The 26,300-nt window shown below is 31.4% G+C and overlaps 2 protein-coding genes across 3 annotated transcripts in view; both read left to right on the top strand.

Moving 5' to 3' along the window:
• The window catches only part of LOC125778450 (craniofacial development protein 2-like), a 372,304-nt gene that overhangs the window by 188,117 nt on the left and 157,887 nt on the right, over positions 1–26,300 (top strand). The gene's annotated exons all lie outside the window — the stretch shown is intronic.
• The window catches only part of LOC105223711 (acetylcholine receptor subunit alpha-type acr-16), a 214,139-nt gene that overhangs the window by 75,173 nt on the left and 112,666 nt on the right, over positions 1–26,300 (top strand). The window contains exon 2 of one of the 2 annotated variants that reach the window (XM_019989397.3): positions 13,056–13,165. In XM_019989397.3, the coding sequence (XP_019844956.2) occupies positions 13,155–13,165 (11 nt within the window). In that variant the 5' untranslated portion in view covers positions 13,056–13,154. Of the gene's footprint in view, positions 1–11,179; positions 13,166–26,300 lie in introns of those variants that run through there. The other variant, XM_049456141.1, reaches the window with a different exon arrangement.

Here is a 26,300-nt window from a genome sequence, read left to right as displayed (position 1 = left end):
TAATCGCACTAAAAGTAGTTGAAAGCTATATAAGCTGAAGAAAAATTTAGAAATTTTTAGCCTGGTGATGTCAATATATAACTGTGTCATAAAAATATTTCATAATTGGAGAGGTTTACATGATTAGACTTCCACAAGATTTCTTCTTAACTGGCACATACAGCTTCGAAATTCGACAAATTCATTAATAACAACGTTAAATTTATTAATACTATATATTTATCAAGCCAAAATATAATACGAATTTGACATACTACTTAAGCCTTCCTGCGAGTTCTCTCCTTCCGAGTGTCTGGAGAGTACTGTAAAGAGAAGAGATTAGTGAAAGATTCCTACAAACTAAATCAACTCAGAAAGGTTTAGTGAAAGGAATACATTATTTTTCTAATCGTTACTCTATTCAACTAAACGGTCATCCATTTCGAGATTCCCATCTTTTAAAAGAAAAAAACACAGAAACTTTAAATTTTAAATGTTTACTATCATTCATTCATTTTCCTTTTTTTCATTCTTTGGTATTTATTTTTCGTAGATTATCTCTTTCAAACATTGAGCGAGAAATGAGCCTCATCGCTGAATAAAATTTGGCTCGATAACATGGGATTTTCTTTGAACTTTTCAAGAGCCCAGAGAGCGAAGCGATGTTCTTGAGTTCAAGCTGTATTTTGTACGCTTTCAATTTAAGATCTCCGAACAAAGACATAAGGTAAGATGACAGCTTGAAACGACTCACGCGTGATCTGTCAATAGAAGGCTATTGAAAGAAGTACCTCTATTTGAAACCAAAACTTGGTGGCTATTGTGAACAATGTCATAGTGGAGTCCGATCGCCATATAAGCACTGTTAATCAAGCCTTCCATAATCATAAGTAGTTCTAAAATTTTGATGGCATCCTCTAAAATTGCCAAGAAAAAATTCAGTTCTTTTTTTCAAGCAGATGAAACAACATTAGTTTGTTTTCAGTAAACCAGCTTTTAGATATTAAAGAACGAACTGACGAAATTTTATGCACAGCTTTTCTTCAGAACTTTTTGATGTCTCAAAATCCTCTTGGTTTTCTCTATATTACGAAGAAACACTTCATGGCTGGTTCTGTGGAAAGATACCTATGAATATGCTCATATATGTTTACAACGCACATATTGACTTTATGAATTATAATGAAGTTGGTGAGGTAAAACTATAGATCTATATAGATTTAAATAAATAGATCACCAGAGTACATCAGTAACGTTGACTTTAAGCTGTTCATGTAAGCAAAAATTAGCTATTCTTAGAAGATCATGGACAAACCTGTGGAAATTTATAGAACAACTTCTCAAAAATCAAATGTATTCTGGCACTTTCCAAACTAAGAAAATGATAACAGTTAAATTGACTAAATATTTAACTCGCCATTCATCACTGGGCACTAACTTGAAACGCTCTATAATTAGATACTGGACTATATTGCTTTTATGTGTCAATAAACCAACTCAAAGAACTATATAAAAATCGACACAAAAATATACCAAATTGATCAATTCAGCACGCCAACTAAGAGCCCAACACTTGTTTGACTCACTGTACTTTTATTAAGTATTTAAGGCAATATTTATTTTACTTTTTCCGCCTTAATGGTTGTTATTACAACACAGCAGAATGTTATAGTGGCCGTTTTTCGACCGCAGCGCTGCAATTTTTTCACGCTGTCAGATTTTTGCGCTGTGGTTTCGGTTTACAACACGAAATATATTGAAATAAATGCATTTATTTTTTGGTTTTGCAATTTCCACGGGCTTTTTCAATGCCAGCACCCAACTGGCGCCGCGTTTAACCTTCAACTCATTTTCATTGATGCCAGCAAACGCTTGACCATTTGACATTTCCATATGACAGGCAGCTGACACACACATCATTTGTTTGTTTATTATTATTATTATCACTATTATCATATTGTTTATGTACGAGTCTGTGTTTTGCTGTTTATAGAGTTTTTAACAAACTACCTGTCGGTAGTGACAGCTGCTTGATTTTGTGTAATTATTTGAAAATTTAAATTTGATGTAAACTTTTGATAAGAAAAAGGGTAATTGTCACGTGTTGGCAGCAGGAAATTTAATTAAGATTTATTACATGCAAATAATAATAATTTAATAGTGAAGTAAAAAAATTATTAATAATCATAAAAATTAAAAATAAATAGTTTGTGGTTGAGTCTTGATAAATGAATAAGTCAATAAATTAATTTAATTTATTGTATAAATATAAATTTTTAGATTCTGCATAAATTATGCATTCAATATGAACGCCATGGCGTATGAGCGCCATACCGATATTTTTAAGAGCACAGCAACCGACTTTCTTCTATTTTTAAGAACACAAATTCATTTAGTTTCCCTTCAAAGAAATATTTTTCTTCATGATTAGTACAATAACTAAGCAAAGTCATTACGATAAGAGATATGCATTTGTCACCTTTATTATTTCTATTGAAAATAGCAAGTGTTTTTCTAATGATTCTTGCACTGTCGGATTGGAACTTTCTCTCACTTTTTCTCCTCGGTACCTTTTAACATAGATGGTTTATTTTCCAAGAATATCAATTTTTCACCCAAGTAAGTCTTTTCGGTTGGATTCTTAGTTCTATAATCTTACATAATTAAGCTTTTTCTTCTTAGTCTTCAGACTCACATAGTTTAAAATTTATTATTTACTATATTCGACAATCGCAGTTCACAAACATTTAAAACTTTAATTTGAAGACCTTTTTCGTCATATTCTCATACAATACTTGATAGTTTAACCAATCTTAAAATAGTGATATCAAAGTCTAATATCATCTTCTAAATTATCCATAAAATACACAAAACACCTCTGTCTCTACTATTGTTGGAAGTTTTGGCATTAAATATAACTATCCTCAGTTTTATTGACTTTCAACTGTATTAAGCTATCAGAGGCTATTCGGTTATTAGTAACACCTTGTATTGAAATACTGCTGTCTCGGATTTCCTCTTTCAATGAAGTTTTAGTAGGTTTCAATTCAATTCAAAAAACAATTTCTTGAATATTAAATCCTAAAAATTTTAAAGTTTTAATAAAAGTTTCGCACATGAGTTTGGTTAAGAGCTCAAGTACTTTTACCCTATTCATTTGCCAAGTAAGTCTGACTACTTTGTTTCGCTCTCTTTATTAGTCCACTCTTCCGATGTATTCTCATCATCTCTGGTTCGAGATTATCACATGCAGCACTTTAACCTATGACTTACTTCAATTCCAAATATGCAATAACTCTGCCATCCCCTTCAAAGTAGTCCCCTTGGGCAGCTATATAGCGATTCCAGCGCGTTTCCATGCTTAGTAATATTTCTGGAACGCTTCGACTGGGATGTCCGCGAGTACCCTCGTCGACAACCATTATGAGCCTTGGGTTTGGTTTCCGGGTCGTATTGGAAAAACCAGCTCTCATCGCCTGTAATAACTCGATCAAGCGGCGTGGGATCGTTTTCCACTTGTTCCAAACAGTCTTCTGCGACGGTCATTCGATGCTGTTTTTGCTCCTCAGAAAGGTTCTTTCCATTTTCGTAACGAGCACTACAAATACACGTCTACTCAACTTGACGCAGCAGGCGAACTAAACAAGCTAGAGCGATGGCACATATACCAATGGAGAGGGGAGAGATGCCGGAATGGAAATTTCAAGATCACAGGTTTACCACAAGCGCGGCAATAAAATCAGTCTCATTACTTAATTGACAAACCTCACGAAATTTACTAAGATTGTTGCCTAACCCTGCGCTATACTCTCCAAACATACTCTTCAGATCGGCGTATTGCTGCTATAGAAACTGACCGTATGTAATCAAGATAAAAAATTTGTATACCCATTTATGTGATCGTGTTTTAATAAAAACCCGTACAAGCCACTTTTTTGGCTTTCATTTCCGACTAATAATTTTTTTATGTAGAGCTGCGATCTCAAAAAACTCAACTCTGAACTCCTCCAATAAATTTAAATAATGAGCACTAAGCAAGTGAGTTGTTTTATAGAGACATTTTAGATAACCAATATAATATTTTAGACTGATTCGACTGATATTCAAAACAATTTTCAAAATATGATTATATTATAAAGAAGCGCATAAAAATGGCATTTCCAATATGTGGAAATTTTATAATATAAATTGCTTTAGGTCATTGGCCTCATCATTCCACAAATTGAATCAAAAAATTCAAAGCAGTCATTTTACCAACTCTATGAACTTGAAATCCTTAAAATGTATCAAATTACATTTACATACAAAATCTAGATTTTTGCAAATAAAAAATTTATTTAAATGCAAATTTCATAAATACTTTTCAAACTTTTTTATTATGAAAAGAATATACTTATGAGAAAAGCCGCAATCAGCAGCATTCCATGCACATATCCAACTTGATTTCATTTCTACTCAAAGACAGCAATTTCCCGAAGACTTACTGACAAAAATTCATATGTTACTTCTGCGTTGGGCAAAAAGGTGAACGCGAATTCCGGCAACCTTAGCTGACCAAAGCCTTTCAAAATCATGTAGGATAATAAAATAAATATTGAAAAAGCCTGTTCGTTTATATAAATACGTATATACGCTCCGTTATGTAATATATCTACACAAATACACACACGTTGATCGCCGTTTTTGTGCCTCATAAGCCGCCCGGCGGATGCATTGAGTAACATAATCCGATAACACATACACACGTACACTGACTTACAGTCGCCATACCGTTAATGCCCATGGGCTTCAGTGTGAGCACGTGGAAATCAGTTTTGCATATTTTAAAGATTTCCTTTTTGCATATTAATGTCTTTTTTATAAGTTGATGTTTTTTTCTCAACAGTTTTAACATAAGAGATGATTTATGTATGAATATAATATTGAGCACTGTAATAAATATTTTATTTGCAAATACCAAAAAGAATCAAAAATGAGATGAAACACAAATTGCTTTAAGGAAAGATACTTTGGCAATTCGATTTAGTGAAGACAGCAACCATTTATTCGGCATTGCTAACTCGTTTCATATTCAACAACAGTTGGGCGCTGAAAGGTAGGCTTTAATTTTGAAAGAAAGGTGCCGTGAAAGGAGAATCGACACACACCACCTCTTCGACGATTTCAAAGGTACTTCGACAGCACGGAAAAGAGCTGCCTTTATGCCGCGATGTCTGAATTTGGTATCCCCGCAAAACTAATACGGCTATGTAAGCTGACGTTGAGGAATACCAAAAGCTCCATCAGAATCGGGAAGGACCTCTCCGAGCCGTTCGATACCAAACGAGGTTTCAGACAAGGCGACTCCCTATCATGCGTTTTCTTCAATCTGCTGCTGGAGAAAATAATTCGAGCTGCAGAACTTAATCAAGCAAGTACAATTTTTCATAAGAGTGTACAGTTACTGGCGTATGCCAATAATATCGATATCATCGGTCTCAACACCTGCGCCGTTAGTTCTGCTTTCTCCAGACTGGACAAGGCAAAGCAAACGGCTCTGGCGGTGAACGAGGGCAAGACGAAATCAAACAATCAGTCTTCGCACCCGCGATTGGACTTCCATGTCCCTGTTGACAGTCATAACTTCGAAGTTGTAGACAATTTCATCTATCTTGGAACCAGCATCAACACCAACAACAATGTCAGCCTGGAAATCCAACGCAGGATAACTCTTGACAACAGATGCTACTTCGAGCTGAGTAGGCAATTGAGAAGTAAAGTTCTCTCTCGATAAACAAAAACAAAACTCTATAAGTCACTCATTATTTCCGTTCTGCTATATGGTGCAGAGGCTTGGACGATGACAACAACTGGTGAGTTGACGTTACGAGTTTTCGAGAGAAAGGTTCTGGGAAAGATTTGGCCACGGCAAATATCGCATTCGATGGAACGATGAGCTGTTCGAGATATACGATGACATAGTTCAGCGAATTAAAAGACAGCGGCTACGCTGGCTAGGTCATGTCGCGGGAAGCAGAGGAAGAGGAAGACTTCCACTCCGTTAGAAGGACCAAGTGGAGAAGGACCTGGCTTCGCTTGGAATATCCAATTGGCACCACGTAGCGAAAAGAAGAAACGACTGGCGCGCTGTTGTTAGCTCGGCTATAATCGCGTAAGCGGTGTCTACGCCAGTAAAGAAAAAGAAGATTCGTATTAAACTTACTATTAATTTCCAACAAAAACTTAATCAGGTGGTGTTTCAATTATTATATTATAAAAAAATTACATAAAGTTTTTTTTTAAATAAACAGATCTGGCAACCCTGTTTCATTACATTTCTCTTATATTCTTACAATTTACGATTCTCAATTCGTGTTTTCAATTATACAGCGCTCTTCACAGCGTAAATCTTAATTAACATAACACAACATTGTCAGCCGCCTATAAGTAGGCTACAATGAAACATCACTTGTTATGTTAACCCAGTTTCTCCTCCAAATTAGCCACGTGCATATTATCGTCGGCAAGAGCTTAAGCAATAAGTCAAAATATAAACGAAGAAAGTAACGGTTTTAATGTGACTTCTTTCACTTTGTTTCAACATATTTCACACTCATTAAAATTAATATTCCTTTACTTTCGAACACAAACGGCCGCACGAAAAGTGTTATTGGCCTCGCAGGCAGCAGGCGTAATTGCCCGTTAAATTTTACGCGGCTTGTTTAAGTATGCTTCGCAGTAGTTTCTTTCATTTTATTAAACCACTTTACGATATAAATTTTGTTTGTGATTTTTTTTTCGTCTATATGGCGCTATTGGTTGTCGTTTTTGGTAAATGTGACATGGATAAAATACAATAGTTTTTAAACCGCAATTTTCAGGCGAAACTAGTTCCGATTTCAGCAATACTATATTGTCCTGTACAAGTTTTGTTCCAGAAATATAAAGCATATAAAGTTTTAAAAGTATACCTTTAGAAGCTAAATAATTTTTTTCTCAAAAATCATTAAAAGTTTCAAGCCAAAAATACTTGAATAAAATATTTCAGCAGCAAAGCAACAATATTATGCAAAAAAGTCGCCAACATCTTCATTTACTTGCCGCCCGAGCCACAGTGCGACCATTTTCGTTTCAATCATTAACTGTTTATTGCCAAGTTTTTGGCGCTGCGACTTTCGCAAATGAACCACAAAAATATTTTACGACAAGATGAAACTTTCTTTCGACTGCCTACGTACTCCCTTTATACGTTTCCTGCCTCAATGAAGGCATAACTTTGTAATAGCGCCTTAAAGTATGCTCTGCATAGCATCAGTTATTATTATGGCTTTTTTTTCGCTGTTAAGAACCATAATAGAGACATATATATTTCCTAAACGCAAAACATTTCCGTTACTTTTTTCATATTTTTTACAACAAAAACAGCAAGTGGCGCAAATCATTTTTGCCTGCTATCTGGCAGTTTGCCGCTTTGACGCCTCAAGTATTAAATTTTCTGTGATTTTTTGTTTTCTTTTTACAACTTGCTACATCCTTTCCGTTGCCAACGCTTTGTAGCATTGTATAGAATCTCTTTTCCGACTTTTTGTTTGTATTTCTTCATTTTGTCACTCTCTATACAAACAACTTGTTTACAAACCAAGAAACATGACCGCAAATCACAAGCGCACAGACGTAGGCACGTAGAAATTCAAGAACGTAAAATGTGCAGCAACCACAGAAGTATAAAGTGGTGAACTCCGAAAACTATGCTACAAAGTGTAAAATGATAGAGGCAAAAAAATTTAAAATTCGAATGGGGTGGGAGTATTGAATGAAGGAGAACATAGATTCGGCTGTTTTTAAGTAAAGGGTTAGTATCAGAAAATAACAGGACCATCTTCAACCTTGTCTTGGGGATTATCGTTTACTTTGTGCGATATATGGATTTCAAGTTGAGCATATTTAAAACCGAAGTACATTATTTAAAAATCCCGAAAATTCGGCACCAGTCCCGAAACTGAATTAAATGAGGAAAATGGAATTCAAGTTGAGAATATTTGATAGCGAAATGCATATTTATTTATTATTCCCTAAAATTCGGGAAAATAACTGGACTATCTTCAACCTGGACTTGGCGATTATCGTTTTATTTGTTTGCAATATTGTAGGTATGGATTTCAAATTGGGAATATTTAGTACCGAAATGCATATTTTGAGAATCCCGAAAATTCGGGACCAGTCCCGAAACTGAATTAAATAAGGAAAATGGAATGCAAGTTAGGAGTATATGTTACAAGTTAAATTAAGAGTATATGTTTTAAGGAAACAGAATTCAAGTTGAGAATATTTAATAGCGAAATGCATATTTTGAGAATCCCGAAAATTCGGAAAAATAACGGGACTATCTTCAACCTGGTCTTGGCGATTATCGTTTAATTTGTTTGCAATATTTAGTACCGAAATGCATTTTTTGAATTAAATTAGGGAAATGGAGTGCAAGTTAAGAATATATGTTACAAGATGATGCATAATTTGAGAATCCCAAAAATTCGAGATTCGAAAATTTCAGTCCCAAAACAGTTACAAAAATTGAATTTTTTTTTCTAATTGAAGAAAAAGTGAATAGATTTCAAAGTTGATAATATAAAATCCATATGTTAATATGGAAAATCCTAAAATTTCGCTAAATAAAGCATTTTATGCCTAGAAATATATTTCCAAAATTGCATAATTTTGAGTTTTGAAGCACTGAATCCCTAATCAGGCTTAAATAAGCCATGTTTTATTAGTACTATCAAAATTATATAAATCGTAATATGAGAATACATAAAAATATGTGTTTCAAAAACTCCGAATTTTTGGGATATGAAAAAGCAAATATCAAATTTAAACACCATTTTTTGAGGTTTGATGAAGAATATCAACCCAATGCTGCTATATTACTTATTGTAAAATATTTCCTAATCTTTAATTTTAAAATTCGACTTTTTAGAAACAGACCCCATTGGTTCTACCTCTATTATCCTAATAAATTGGAAGATTCATTTGTGGTATATATTGCTGCTCAGTTTAAAAGAAGTATGTAGCAGTAATGCCTTCACTAAACGAATCAAACTAGCGAGTATATTTTCCTACGTGGCTGAGAACGTGTATAGTCTACTCAAGATGGCTCTACACTAGGTAAACATTTTCCCGACAAAGGTCTTTGTAAAATAGCATACACCCTTTCAAATTGTTTTTATACTCAACATATTAGCAGAGACGTATCTAGACAGCTATACCTTTAAAAAGTTACAGACCCCCAAAAACACCATTTGCACTCAGTTTCTCTGTTGTGAATTCAGTCGACATTGATGCAAACAAACAATAATATTAATTTATAAATTGAATTTCTCACAACAAACATTAACATTTATAACAATGCAAAGTAATTTTTGCACCACAAAATGTGAAAATGCGAGGAAAAATCGAACTACAACCGCGCTCGTTGAAAATGAAATCAATATCACCACTTCTCTACTGAAATAAATTGAAATTTTGCTTGACTAATAAATACTACATATATCTTCTTATGCCTTTGTAATTAAGCCCCAATTTTAATTAAAAAAATTTTATTATATTTTTCTGAAAGAAGTTTCAGTTATATTTTATCATTTAGTAAAAGATATATTTTGCAAACTTTTAATTAAAATTTTCAGTCACTCAATGCTGGTTGAACTCTACTGTATTTACTGCTAGAGAAGCATAATTAGCATGTATACATACTCAAACCTCGAATGAAGCATACTTACATTTAGTTTTCCACTCGCAAATATCGTGTGTTATTTAGTCTGATTTTTATTAACCTTAAAACAAACAACAACATTTTTGTGATAAAGTGTGCCCTCCTCTCTCTCTATTACTTTGTATCACCTTTTCTATACACAATATGACTGTCTCTCTTCATCTTTTAAACTTGTTTTCTGCCTTCCCTTCTATATTATTGAGAATATGTTTTACTATAGCACATATCCTTAAACTTTTTCAAATTTTTAAACCTTTAACTAAAGCAAATATATAGCTTTCTTTACTTATTAACTGGTTACTGCTCAGTTAGAAATTAAAATGAACTTTTTGGACATAGTTTAGACCATTCCAACCGATAGGGTGGCCTATCGCTCTCATAAGTTTGTCATATCCAATTTTGTCTTTTCCAAATGATAATGACTACTAAGCCCTTAACTCATCAAAGCAGTTTTACTATCAATGTTTTCTTCACTTTTTTATAAATAATGAATCTTTATGAGCTTTTTTATATTATTCTATTTAAAACGGTCAACGATTTAAAAATGGTTGTAATAATCGTTACCTCTACTTAATTACCCTTTGATCCTTCGTTAAGACAACATTTTTCAGTTTAGCGGCAATACTGATTTAGCAAATTATAAGTGTAGAAAAGAGAGAGAGAGAGAGCGAGAGAGAGGGAGAGATCGAGGCTTTGTCGGAAAACACTATTATTTCATTTTGATCAAGAAATACTCTTTACCGCTAGCTAAATCTTCTTATTGATGCTTATGAGAAAAAGGCACCTTTATATAATGAAAATTTCGAGGTGATTGAAATTGATTTGAAATTCACCTTAACTATAACCTCAATGCTTTGACAGAGATCTCTGAGTTTGACACATCCATTTTTGGAAGAAATTCGAAATATATTCAACGAATATAATGCTATTTCGATGAAATGTTTAATTCATTTTAAATAGTTTTATGAAATAATTATAAAATCATATATGGCTTAAAAATATGTATCCGCCTTTTTACTATCATAATTTTATACTGAGAGTAGTATATATAAAAAATAAAAAATACACTGTTTCCTATATTTAAATATTTATGACTAAAAATGTAAAAATTAATATCCAATAATTATCATTTAATTTATTTTTTTATTTACTTTTCTTGTTCTTTTTTGACGGCTTGAACTTAAAATAAAGTTTCGCATGAAGCATTATACATATATTGCAATGTAAATAACATACTACTTTTTCAAAATTCTTTAACATGCACATAAATTATTCTTTACATTTTTATATATTATATTTACATATGTATAAAATTTCACTTTTATACCACAACTATTTTTATTCAACGACTATTTAATGATTTAGAAAAAAACTTTTCTGCTGCTCTTTAAATATATTTTTGCGCTCTTAACCCAGTAAAGTTTCCTCCAATGTATAAATTACTTTTTTATAGTACTGATTTTATTACGTTACGTATATATAAAAACATACGCATATCTGATGCATTTCACATGCTTTTGTAAAAATTTCTTTGCATTTGCCTTAGTTCCATGCTGCTTATAAACCATAAAGAAATAACTCTTTGTATAAATTTCAGTCGCTTTTTTCATAAATTTTCATAAACCAAAATGTCGCAAATTCATTTCTTATCTAATTGAAGTTAATATCATATTTATTTAGTATACAAACGAGTATATGCCTAGTATTACTTATATACATATATTATAAATACTTAGTTTGCGAGAAATTACTTATATTTCAAAATATTTCTCAATATCGTATAAATAGAAATATAATAAGTTTATCTAATTTTGTAAATATGCTATAAGATTTCTTGCTGTATTTCCGCGACACTTGAATAATAGCAGCAAGGTTCATATAAGGCTGAGCAGACGCTGAAACACAAGAAGCTGAAGTGTAGCCACAAATACTTTACACGATTAACATTATTCTCTGTGTCAATAAATTGCAAAACACAACCAAAGTATCTTGATCATCTTAGTTACTTTATTCTGGGAAAGGATTTCATTGAGAAAAGATATCATAACCACTTGTAGTGACATTTAGCAGTAATCCAAGGCCTTTGTGGAAATTAAGGTGCCTTAGGATAGACCAATTTAATAGCGGACCTTTCATCACCACAAAATTAGGAACTAAGCCTTAATAAACACTATTCTCTTTTCTTGAAAATCATCAGACGTCTTACCAACCCTCTTTCCATTAGGATCTACCGGATCTACATCTTAAACTATGCCGACTTACATAGAAACTCATTGTAGATTCTATTGAAATTTCTGCAATAAACATCTCTGACCTTTTTTTTACCATACCATTATCAACTTTTGTTACTTGGATGCTTTGAATCTATTTCGCAGCATCTAATAGTGGATAAACACCTGACATATGTATTTAGAATTTGAACTTTTAGCAGAGATTTTTGTAAAAAGATAGGGCTCCCTTGTTCGAGTGAACTTTATCCAAAGAAAATAAAATTATTTCCGAATATATCTAGATCTTGAACTTTTAGCAACGATTTCTGTAAGGATGCTTAATCATTTCAGAAGAATTCGTTTGATTTGGAATGAGCACTTTGCCTACTTATAAAATTACTTTTATTTTCATACTAGAGAAACTCATGAATAATCATATACAGGGTTTTCGTTAGGGTGAGAAGTTTTCCTCTTTCGTACCAACACTCTTCGCTTCGGTTAGGATCTAACTGAATGTAACTAAACAATAATTTATCAGTGAAGAAGTACCCAGACTTAGATATTCGCCAATTTTAACAAAATATCTTCCAAGAGTATATAGGAGAAGACAAACACATATCCAAGGAAAATGAAAATTTCCACGATATCACTCGAACTTGAACTTTCAGCAGAGGTTTTTGTAAAGATATGTCACTTTTTGAAGAAAAAACGTCGGAAATATATATACTTTTTTGGGAATCGATTTATATGAATCTTCTCTACCTACCTAGCAAAAATCACAGCAAAATTCCAATTATTAAATTGTAGAAATACTCTGTTTTATATCATTAATAGATGAGAGCTTTCGCAGAGCTTTCAAGAAACTTATTTTTATTGCGCAATATTTTGTGATAATAAAGAGCGTTGTTGCAAGAAATCTTATAGCTTTAAGTATTTAGTATCGTAAACAATTTTATCGCGAATTTAGTTTATGATAATAAAAATTATAAGCTAAAATAAAAACAATCATAACTTTTTTATTAACCGATGTTTTCTTCGTCTACTCTACTCAACAATTAACTTCTCCACGCTCAACCAACCAACGCGAATGCAATTATCATAAAAATCGCAACAACAAATAGGAGTGGAATGACTATAATTTACGATGGAATGAATCCGAATATGGAGGCGTGAAAGATTTGCGGATAACGCCAAATAAGCTGTGGAAACCGGATGTGCTAATGTACAACAGGTGAGTTGCTGGGGAACCGTAGGAGTAAAAATATAAATAGTTAGGAGCAGTGAAGAAAGAAAAATGTGAAATTAAAAAAATAACCACAGCAATACAAAATAAGAAAAAGCTGCAAAAAAGCTCGCTAAGAAAGTAGTACTGCTAGTAAGTAAAGAATACGAAACAATTCAATTATGACTACAAAGGTTAGGATAAAATAAAAGATTTAAATAAAAACTGAAAGGCTTGCGTGAAAAAGATTTTTTTTACACCAACGAAAGCTTACGTAAAGCTTTCCAATAATATAATAACACACTTTTAGGGGGATTTATTTGAGTACTACACAGCATTCTTACAATTTATGCATAGAAATCAAGCTAAAGAAACTTGAGTATTCAAATGTTTGTGTATATTGAATATTATTATAAATAACATAATCAAAAGCTTTTTTATTCGGAGTTTGATTTAGGAAAAATTTAAGCAAAAAACCATGTTTTTGCCACAAAAGGTAAGCTTACGTTTTGTACATCTGCGAACGCTTTTTTAACTGTATTTATATAATATTTATATCATAAATTTAGCAACTTATTTGTAAGAAACTTTTAAGCATTTCCAACTGCATCCTAATTGGAAGTACTAATACCATTATTGCGATTTTGATTTCAAAGCTTTCCGCTTTCCTATTGTGTTTACTTATAATTTCTGCATTTGATTAGTTACGCTGTTAATAAATAATTATTTATACTAAAATTTCATTTATTGCAAAATATTTGTACTTTTAAGCGCATTCTTTGATGCTTTTCTGTTTTTGTTGTATATACCATTAACTTGCATACCATTGTGCACTCCTTGTTGTAATATACACAGAGTGTAAAAAAAATTTGCACCTAAAATGCATTTTTGGTTTTCGTTATGCAAGTAGCTTTTGAAAAAGTTGTTTGCGTTCTGTAAAAAACTGTTATTAACTGTCTGTTTGAGTTCTAAGTTCATTTCTGTTGTTTTTCCAAGTTGATTGAGTTTTGTTATTTAAAAATTTCGTGAATGATTTTCAATATTAGTTGAAAGTTTCAAAAGCGCAAATATTGCGAAAAAGCTCTAGGAAGCTTTTAACGCTTAGGTATGCATATTTCAAAGCAGAAATTAAAAACAAAGAAGCTTTGGTGCTTTAGTTCAGAAAAGTTCAGAAAACCTTAGCGATCACTGTAAACAGAAGAAGAAAAATTCAGCTAGTTTCAGTTTCGAATGAAGCAGAAAGGTTAAGCAAAGCTTTCGACTTAGGATATCTAAGAAACGTAATATTAGAGAATATGTAAAGCTTTAACACTTGCGCAACCTGCAGGAACTTCGACAAACCTTCTTTCTATTACAAAAAACATAAAAGCCCTTTCAGCAGCTTCAGCACAACTTTTCTATTTATCCAAATCTTAAAAGCTTCAATAAACTAAAAAACTTTCGAAACATTAGAATTTATCCCAAATATCTTGTATTTTTAATTACACTATGAAGCTTAAAGAACGTTTAGAGCACAACAAAAAGTGCAAGTTTCTAATAATTTTTGAAAGTAAATGGGAAAACTTCAAAATCTGCTTAAGCTCAAATAGCTTTTGCAAATTGGCTTCAAGAAATCAAAAAAATTCATTTGGTGGTGTCTATTAGAATATATTCATATATTCAAGAGTGAAATATATAAAAGCTTCACAATACATTTAAGCTCATACAGCTTTCATAAGATATGTAAAGTTTCAAAAGAAAGCTTCATTCGGAAATGGAGTAATCACTTAAAAATTTGAAAGTGAAAAAAAAGAAAGCTTCACAGTATATTTAATCGCCGAGTTTTCATAACATTTGTAAAGTTTAAAGAGGAAGCTTCTTTCTAAAATGGAAAAATTCAAATAAATATTCGAAAGTAAAAACTATGAAAGCTTCACAACTCACATAAGCTTAAAAGCTTTCAAAATATGATTAAACATTCAAAAGACAGCTTCATTAGTCACTTGAATATTTTAAGGTAAAAAATATGAAAGCTTCACATACAAATTGAGCTTACAGAGCTTTCATAATAAATTTTAAGATTCAGGAGAATGCTTCAGTCAAAAATGTAATTATTCAAATTAATATTGGAAATCAAAAATATGAAAACTTCACAACACACGTAAGTTTAATTAGCTTTGAGAAAAATGTTTAAACTTCAGAAACTCTAATAGCTTTATAGGAAAGGCCCACTTAAATATAATCGCAAGTAGAATATATAATAATTTTTAAATTCATTTAAACTTAATAAGCTTTCATAGCAAAAATATCATGAAAGCTTAATTTGAATTAATAGAAATAACTATTTGAAAGCGCAAAAGCTTCACAATCCTCTGCTTTGCAATATGCTTTTCTGAGCGCCAAATTAAACGAATGCAAACGAATGATACTTTGCATTTATCACATCCACTCGCTATTTTTACAATTCTGCATTGTTCTAAATAATTAGAAATGCAGTAAAAATAAATAAAAAGCAGTACCAAGTTAAATAAGGATATAAATAATTTTAAGTTTTACTTTTCATTTTCATTTAAATATTTTCATTAACGCACATTTAAATCAATTTACATTTGTTATTTTTGGTAAGGCAATTTTCTTAAATTTTAATTTATTTCATTGAAAAAGTATTTTTGTAGTTTTGATTTCTGTCAATAGAACTGAGTGTGAATTTACAAAAGCTTTAAGTTTTCCAAGCGTGCATCAAAGGAGACTATACATGATGAGAGATAATATCCATAAATATATCAACAGGTACAGATCTGATAGTTGCTCGTTCCAAAATCCGTTCGATAGCGGTTCTAGGGTGCCTTTGCTTACCAGCTTATCAGCTTTGAAAATTCCTGTAAATCCGCTATAGCCTGGCACCCACACTAGTTTCTTTTACAAAGACACTCGATGATAATGATAGCGAGGTTATTGCACTCTTCAACCAACCCTGAACGCACTGTTAATGAGTTCAAGGCTAGCATCGCCGATCTGCTATCTGAGTAAATGGTCACTTCTCTGAGGAGGCTGCTCCCGCAGCAGTATATCTGCTGCTACCTTAATAGCTGCAACCTCGGCTTGGAGGACACTACAATAGGCACGAAGTCTGAAGCTGGACTTGACAGAGAGCTACTAACAGTAAACCCCCCCACCATCCTTCCCCCAAACTTTGACCCATCCGTAAAGATGCTCACTGTCCCTCTTCTCTAACGGCTTCTTCCTACAAACAATTCCCTCGTCGATAAATGGGCAGAGAAGGAGCCGCCGGAGCTCGATTTGATGACTCCATTATCTAAATGATCCGGTATGAAGTCAAAAAGTTAAGATACGTGTTCTTTTAAGTACCCAGATTCTCTGAATCTGACAGCAACTTTTTTGAGAGCTTCCTATCCAGTATGAGCCCTAGATGTTTCACTAAATCCGCCGGTTGCAGTTGGATGCCTTCCATTTGCGGCAGCGATGCTACCGGCGGCATGTTATATCTTCTAATTAATAAAACTATCTCGGTTTTGCTTGGGTTGATGGCGAGACCACTTTTGACTGTACAATTTGATACGACACTGAGATACCCCTACGTCAACTCCTACACGGTACTCAGGAACTTTCTTTTAAGCATAAGTGCAACATCATCTGTATAGGCAATCACTCGGGAGTCACGATCCTCAAGTTTTTTAAGCAGGTTGTTAACAACCAAAGTCCATAGAATAGGAGAGAAAACTCCACCTTGTCGGATTCCACTACTCACAATAATAAAAATTACGAAATTATCCTGACAACATTTTTTTCAGATTATTCTCCAAGTTAATGCCACATTCTTTGAATAAATTGTTTAGATCGGCACATTAGAGCATGCAGCTGCCATATACTATATACTGACCCATCAAACTCTAATCTTTGTATATAAAACTTTTCTATTTGGCAAGCTATTTTCACGAAACTAGACGTGGACTATTGCTTAAGACGTTGCTGCAAACTAATCGCTCAGCTTCAATTCCTGGTATTGAAAACTTTTTTATTTCGAAAATTACTATAACAAGATTTGCACAGATTATTCCCCAAGTCTATGCTACAATCTCCGAAAAAATTGTTCCGATCGAGTCAATATAGCATAGAGCTACCATACAAACTGAGCAATAAAGTCAAGCTCAAGAACTTTTTATGCCCTTTTATGTTATAAGTAACGATAGTTTAAGCGTTTTTTTTTCTTTTTCTTATGTTATTGTAGGTTCGCATTATTGCGCCTCAGTATCGAGGATCAGTATTACAATTTTTAACACTCGAAATAACTTATATTGATTACTGAGTGGGAGTTTTGTGCCTAACTATATTTTTTTTTTAGATATTTTTCAATACTTTGTTAGCGAACGAAAAGCTTTAGCTTAATATTCGTACAATAAAGCCATAGTGCTACAAATAGTTAGAAAAAATCATGTATAGCCTACTTTTCAGCGCGCAGAAATTTTAAACAAATCTCTTTATGCACATATTTCATATTTTTTTATGTTTCATATTTACTAAGAATACTATTTATTTTTCTTTTATATTTTTACATATTTGCATTTTTTTAATCAAATCCTTATATACTAATACAAAATTTTTTTAAATGTGTCTTTGTTGTTTTTCACATACATAAATATGACTCAGTGTGTTCTGTGTATATTTCATTGATATTAAAAATGAAAGATAATTAAACATGTTCACCACTACTAAAAAAAAATAAGTATTTTTACACACACACACACACAACTGCTATTTAAATGCTTTAACGAAACTAACGACAAAATAAAAGCATTAAACTACTAACAACTAACAACTAAAAACATACGCCATTGTTGTTGTCTAAACCAAAAAATTTAAAAAAAAGAACACTTTTGGTTAATAAAATGAACTAAACGTCGAAAATTTGTTTGATTTCAATAAGAGTAGTTTACACGCAGTGGTCTAGTGGGAGTGTACATTGTCAGCTTGCCGTTTATGTGGGCCTCACATTGTATGTCTGTAACTAAAAACGAAAATATAAATAATAAATAAAGCAAACAATTTTGGATTTTGCCAAGCAAACACTAACAAAAACCATAACTAAGTGTTGAAATACGAACTAACACATTTGCTTAAAAAATCCACAATAATTAACAACAATATGCCATCTTATCTAAATAAACAAAAAATATTTGCTAAATAACTAAACTAACACAGTTATTAAATTTAGAAAAAAAAAAACAAAAACTTTGCTTACTTAAATGCCAACAACACCTAAAGCACAACCACACACCAACACCCGAACACACACACACCCACGCACCCAAAGGTTTAACCAGCATATTATGCAAGTTGTTGTTACAAAACAAAGACAAAATGTTGAAGAAAATAAATAAAAATTTTTGCGAATTGCCAAACACGAGACCACAACCGAAATGTTTGAAATTATACAGCAATGAAGTATGCGAAAAAAAAATTCCAAATAAATTTGTTTTTTGAAAAGCGAAAAAAATGCAACAACAATTTTCTGTTGAAAGCAAAAACCTGCAAGCAAAAGCGCTTAGCACCTTTGAAACAATACGCTGGTGTAATATAACTGGTTAAACGGTCAATACTTGAATTTATTTACTCAAAAATCAAAAAAAAAAAAAAAATCACGAAAAAATCATGAACCATTGCATGCTTTTGAGCGAAATAAATTACAAGTATTGCACACGATAAAATCAAATCCCTCAAAACTAGAGTAGTTGAAAGGCAAAAAAACAAAAAAGAGAAAGCCAAACGCTTAAAAGCCGCGCACTTCAATAACAAGTGCCGCATAAATAAAGGTAAACGATTTTTTTAAACGCGCACATAATACCGTTAAATAAATAATATCTCATGCAAAACATACACAATTAAATCAAGTTGTGATTAAATAAGGAAATGTATAAAAAACGCACAAGCGCTTAAATCAAAACCATAAAAAATTGCAGCAACAGTTATTACAAAAACAAAACAAAAAGAAAGCGCAATTTATATAGTTTTTAATTTACATAAAAAATCAAGCGTTAAAAATCATATTGACACCACGAACACATACACACACAAGCGTTGGTGCACTACAGCAAAGGGCCGGCAGGGAAAACTATTGGTTTCGAACTGGTGAGGTTCTAGTACATTTAGTAGTAGTATGCTGCTGGCAATTTTATGGCTAACCAATAAGTATTACTGAAAGTACTTAATGCAAAAATTCATGCCACATTTTTCACAAATTTTGTCATAGTTCTAAAAGTGTACTAAAAATCTCTTAAAATTTTAATCTGCCATATGACAATTTAGTTCTCATTTTTGATAACACTAAATGAGTTTTAAATACAAACCAGTTTACATAGTAGAAATATCCATGCGTTCCGAACTATTTCTAAATTTGTACTAAATTTCAAAATTGAGCTGTTGAGTATTATTATCTATAAAATACAACTTTTTGTAATGTAAAAAGTGTGCTAAATATAACAATTAACAATTAGTAACATCTCTATGTGCTTAAGGTCAGTTCTAAATTTGTACTAAAAATGTAAAACTAAATTTAAAAAATTAACGCACGCAATATTCCGTTTTTAGAAACATCAGAAAGTACTAAACATACTAATATTAGTACAATAGTTCTAAATGTGTACTAAAAATTAAAATATGAATTACATATTAGAGCTAACGATATTCCGTTTTTAGTAACATAAAATGTGTACTAAACATACTAGTATACAATTAGTACAATTTCCATGTATTCTGAGCCAGTTCTAAATTTGTACTATATTTAAAACAGTATTAAACAATGTTTTAATTATTAGCTTCACATTTCTGGTGGTTAAACGTTTTTAACAAATACAACCATAGTTAAGAATTTGAATTTCATAACCTTTATGAAAGTTCTAAACTTGTACTAAATATAAGAATTTAAATTAAACAAAACTAATTGTAGGGAATAATTTTTCTAACACCACCAAAAGAGTATGAAATATAAAATCTTAGAATTGATACAATTTCCATGCATTCAGAGCTAGTTCTAAATTTGTACTACATTTTAAAATATATTAGTCAATGTTTTTACGTTTAGCTTCACATTTCTAATAGTGCAAAGTATTTAACAAATACAAATATAGTTAAAAAATCGATTTTTTTAGGTTCTAAAGTTGTACTAAATCTAAATTAATTCAACTAAGTGCTCGCGGTATTTATTTTTAAATACGAGCACATGAGTACTAAACATACTCATGTCTAATTAATGCAATTTTCATATTATATATTCTAAGCTAGTTCGAAATCAGTACTAAATACCACAATTTATATAGAATAAAAAAATAGTGCTCGCGACCTACTTCTTTATTCTCACCTACAGGATACTAAATTTTGATATTTAATTATGCAATCTTATAACGATTACCGTAAACTGTTTCGTCAGTGGAAAATTAGCACTAAATATAAAATAACACGAATATATAATATATATAAATTTCTAATAAAAATAAAGATAAGATTTCATAGAATTCAGGATGGAAAGAAACTGGCCAAAAATAATGTGACCTTCAACAAAAATTCGTAAGTAAATAATTTTTGTACTACGCTTAATGCAGAGAGTAAAAACTTTACCACTTTAAGTCACTTTTTTCAGTACTAAGACAGTACTAAATTCTGAAGTTCACAATAAAGCGATTTATTTCATTTGTTTTGTAGTTCAGGTTTTATACTAAATATTGAGACTCAATTTTGTAACTCTTTAAGTCATTTTTTACAGTACTAAAAGAGTACTAAATTTTTAAATCCACAATAAAGCGATTAATTTTAATTTTTTTCTGGTTCTGACTTCATACTTAATTTCTATATTTCAACTTTCAGCTGTATGAGCCACTTTTTAGAGTACTAATTTTTAAATTCCTCCCAACAACGATTTACTTAAACTGATGTATGTATAGTTCTGTTTTAGTACTAAATATCGATAGGTAAATTTTTAACGTTCAACTAACTTTTTTGCATTCCTAAAAAAGTACCAAAAGTCGGTAGTGAAATTTCACTTCTAAAAAAAACTAAATTCACTAAATTCTAAAACTCACTCTAATACAATTTGTAAAATTGTTGAGTAGTTCCGTCTACTGATCCTAAATTGATTAGCTAAAATAAGTAATACCCAATACATTTTTAAATGCACTAAATTTTTGATAAACTTGAACTAATTGAAGCAACTGGCGAGAAAATTATGGTAGATATGTGATAGTCCTAACTCACAAAGTCCGAAATAGTTGAAATTTTGCTAGTTGTGAGCTAGTTCTAAATTATTTAGCCTCAAAAAAAATTTTTTAATAAAGTCTTGATAGTTCTCATCTTTTCCAGAATCAAAAACTAAGCAAAAATGTTGCTGAAAAAATAAATTAGAGCTAACTCATATTCAGTAGCAAATGTTATAAAAATCTGTAAATTTCAGCTCTCACTTGTTATGTAGCTAGTTCAAAACTACTTACTTTTGAACCATTTCATCTCTCACCTTTTATAAATTAGGTCAAAACTACTTGCTAATACACCACTTCTGAATCAGAGTTTTCTTAGTTCAATCAAGTTTTCCCTGCTGGGTCACCACCTATGCTAAATTACGCAGTTTTCTGCACAAGCACATATCCCATACACCAACACATGCCATCACATAAACGAATAAACGCGCCTCCATCCCTACCCCTTTCCCTTTACCACCCAATTCATCATCACAACAAATTTCACACTTCAGCTTGCAACTAATTTAATGGAAATAAAATACACATACCGTTATTTAATCATACACACACATATGTATATAAAATTATGTATTTAAAAAAAGTAACAGCATATTAAAACAATAACAACAATTTATTAATAAAATAAAAAACAAGTCCGTATTAAAATGAGGCATTACCACGTATTGTATTTGTATGATAATGTGTATTGTATTGCGCAATTTAAATAAATTAAATTGTTGCCTTCCATTTTTGTTGTTGTGGTAATTACTTTTTGTGTTGCTTTTGTTTTTGTTATTCTTTGTTGAAAACATTTAATTTACACTCGTGTTGCAGCTCGCGTTCGCCAAAACGGATTTGTTGAGCTTTTCAATACCGTTAGCTGTTATATGCCGTTAGACGGTTTCCGTTAAATTTTTAACACACACACATAAATATTAGTTTCTCGCTATCGCATACAATTACAGTTATGTTTACTGCTTCCATATACCGTTTGCTTTGCATTTCGTTGATTTTAATTTGTTGCCACGCCCAGTGGTTGTTGTTGTACACATTTCATTTATAAACGCGCACAAAAAAAGTTAATAATCCAGCAAAGCTGCGAATTTAATTACGTTTATTGCAATTATTAAATTAATAATATTTAAGTTAAGTAAATTTAATTAAACGGAAATTAAAGTAGAATTATGTCATATGTTATGAACTAACTTAACTATGTAATGAGAAAACCTAAACATTTTATTAGTAAAATGCATTAACTAAATTAATTATAATAAAAATTTAGGAGTCTGTCATGAAAAAATATTGCCATGAACTCGCCTTTAAGGATGAGTGTTTTGGCAACGCTGTGTTTAATTTGCGAATGTTTTGCCAGTGAAAGTACATCTTGGGGTCCAGTAATAAATTTTCTTAATTAGTAGCCTATGAAAGACCAAAAATCTAGAGAGTTGAAGAATTTTTTCTTTGATTGAGTAACTGTTAAATAATTAAAAATAATAAACCCAAGTATATGGCATTTTTTGAAACACGTTCTTTGTACTCTCAGTACCTTTGGGTTGAACAACCTCTTTTAAACCCCAGTAAAAAAAGATCTAGGTGATCTCGTAAATCGGATATTTCACTTTTTAACACTTTCAGGTCTGTGTTTTTCTAACTAATAGTTAGGTTTAGCAGATACGACCTTCAGATGATTCATTCAACATATTTGTGAGCTAAACGTTATATTATCCTGAGTCTTGGGATTACTTAAGCTAAATCACGGTGCTGTCTATAACTTAAAGATAATTGCGGCTAAAATTAAGAGTTAGTTAGCCCATTCCCAAGTCTTTGAACCATGTCCATAAATGTTGTTTTGGTGGTCTGATTTGGCTTAGCAAAAAATTTTCAGCATTTTTAAACTAAGTACTCGTATCTTTATTTCTCTACTACTTCTTCTATCAAAATCTTATATTCCAATTCCTTCGCGGTCTTTAATCCGTCAATTGTAGTATTATTTTATAGAATACAAGTATAATAAATTTTATTTTGCACTATTGTGCCCTCACCTCTTTTACACAGACTCTGGTCCTGCTGGACTCTATTGAGTCAATTTGCTCTCTTACGTATACATAGATCCACGAGGCTTGCTGCTCCGTTTGCAGATAGTTGTAAACTCTTGAAGAAGGCGCTCCGGAAATTGCGACTTCATGTCGCCAAACCGGCATTTTGCCTACTACCTACATATATAGAAAAAGTATTTACAGGGCTTGCAGATGTAGAATATCACTAGTAGCCCGAACTTTTTCTGGTAAATATCTTTCCCTGTCTGCTCTCTTTTTCGTACGGAAAGCTTTTTTAGAGTGTGGGAACCCATCGCGATTGAATACGCCGGTACGTCTTATTCATTCTAGAAGCCACTGCAAAGTGGACAAGTTGTCAGCCGTAAACTCAGTTGCACACAGTTCGGTTACTGCAATTGGAAAAAATTACTATATAACTTCACTAAATATAGGTTCAAGCCTGATGCAAATAGATTCTACTTTTCCTTTCACCAGCCTTCAATGCGTACTGGGAACAGTTCTATAATGGTCGAATAAGTCTGAAGGACATTATAGGATCCGGGTAAGGCAGCTTTAATAAACCGATGGAACTTGGCACAGATACTGCATACTTTCAAAATCCGGAACTAGTAACTATGTTTCATTCTATCAATTACATCAAGTTAACCACTTCTTAAATGACTTATGTTTAGTTTTTAATTGCATCTCAATCCTTTGAACCCCCAAGGGAAAGAACGAAGAGTTGTATCCATATGACTAAATAATGGTGCTGGGAAATATTTAAAACAAACATAATAAAGACTAACAAACTTAATTAAAATAGAACTAACAATTCCAAAACAAAAAAAAATATTTTAAAATTATACTACAATAAATATTTTTAAACATTTTAATTAAACACAAAACTTAAGTACAAAATTTAACTAACACATTAGTGTGGCGATACTTACATAATTAATAATAATAATAATACTAATAGCATATTAATATTTGTTTATGTGTGTTTAGAGGCTATATTAGCCACTTAAGTTCAGCTTCTTGAGTATTAAAAAGTTAATATCAGTTAAAGTAAAGCTTTCATAGAGCTTTTTAAAAAATCGTACAACAACTTTTCATCAACTTTCACACAAATATTAAAAACACATCATTATTGCTAATAACTATATTAAAATAATTTTAACTCACAAATTTTCTGATTCTATAAAGTATTGAAATGCTACAAATTTGAGCTTTTAATTCTCTGTACAGTTTTCGCAGTTTTCAAACAGATTTTCATACAGTAAATAATAAATCAAATAAACTTAAAACTAAACTTTAACGAACATTCTGCATTTTGAAAGTCATTTTGAAAAAGCTCCAAAAAACTATCAAAGCAAATCGAGCTCACATTCATACAAGCTTCACTGACAACTAAATCGTGCTAAAAACCTATGAAATAAAAATAAAAATAAAAATAAAAATAAAAATAAAAATAAAAATATTTATAAACAAGTAGTTTTTATTCAATGCTTTACATATATTTTCACCACAATAATAATTCACAAAAGCTTTCACGCGTGAATAATAGCTTTAGATTTCTTGGATACATGACGTCTAACAATTTCGGGTAAGCTTTAAAGTAAATTTCATGTTTTATATGTTACGACACATAACAAAGAACACGCGAACATGAATTTAGCTGATCATTAATGTTGTAAGTGTTTTATATAAATGTTTAAAAAATGTAAGTTCACAAAGTCATTAATATATTAATGTTTAGATGATAGTCTTTCAGATTTTGACATTTTGTAACGTCAATTGTGCTATATATGATTGTGAATTGTATTGTTTTAGTGAAATGAAAGCTTCCGATATAAGCTTTCCCCGCTATGTAAAAGCTAAAGATGAAAGCTCGTGCAAAGCTTTCACGTTTTATTAAATTTTAATTTTTGTTTACTATATTGAAATGAAAGTGTCTGACATGAGCTTTCACCACCATGTGAAAACTTAAGATGAAAGCTCGTGAAATATTTGCGAAACTTTCACATTTCATTAAATATTTTTGCGCTGAATCTTTAATTTTCGGTTCTAAAATTAAAAATTTATACAGAAACGTTGCAAAGTGGTGTTAACAATAGTTTGCAAATAGCTTTATTTTCCATAAAGCTTTATTAAATATAAAGTTTTAACCGTATTGTACGTGTTACATATTATATAAATATTTTAAATGTTAAAAAATCATGTATCATATAAATATAAAACATTTTCACAAATTTTTGCCGTATTCAGTTTTCTTCGTAGCTTCAGCTCGTCGTCATTGTCATCCTAAACGTCGTGTTTGTATACTCTTAACGGTACAATAAGTGTCATAGTTTTCAGTGTTGCTTGTTTGACGTTTTCAACACATTTTAAAATATACTTACAAATATACTTTTAATACAATAATAATATCGCTAATATGTAAGTGTTGCCTGCTCAAAATTTCTTCATTCGTCTGGGAATATACGCCGACACTTAGACATTCATATGCACTGTTCCAGATACATACATACATATATTTATTTCGATCAATATTTCATATTAAATGTTAGTTGTGCAAATATGAGTGAAGAAATTTGGAGCTTTTTAATTTTGCTGATTTCCGTTTATTGCTGATATTCGCAGCGTTGGGTGGGCACAATTTTGTTGTGAACGAATTGGAAATTTTACACGCAGAAAATAATATTTTAGCTCGATTAATATATTCAATGTAACGTGGCAAAATGTTTGTGTTTGTTGTTGATAAAAATAGAAGTCATTCAAATAATTTTTTTTTTATTAAAATATGAAAATCCTAGACTGACGGAATTACATTAGGAGCATTATTACCATAACCTACAACTTTTTCAAATCGAAAGTTCGGAA

The sequence above is a fragment of the Bactrocera dorsalis genome, chromosome 1 (assembly GCF_023373825.1).
Source record: "Bactrocera dorsalis isolate Fly_Bdor chromosome 1, ASM2337382v1, whole genome shotgun sequence".
Classification (NCBI taxonomy): Eukaryota; Metazoa; Arthropoda; class Insecta; order Diptera; family Tephritidae; genus Bactrocera; species Bactrocera dorsalis.
This window is presented reverse-complemented; position numbering and strand designations above follow the sequence as displayed.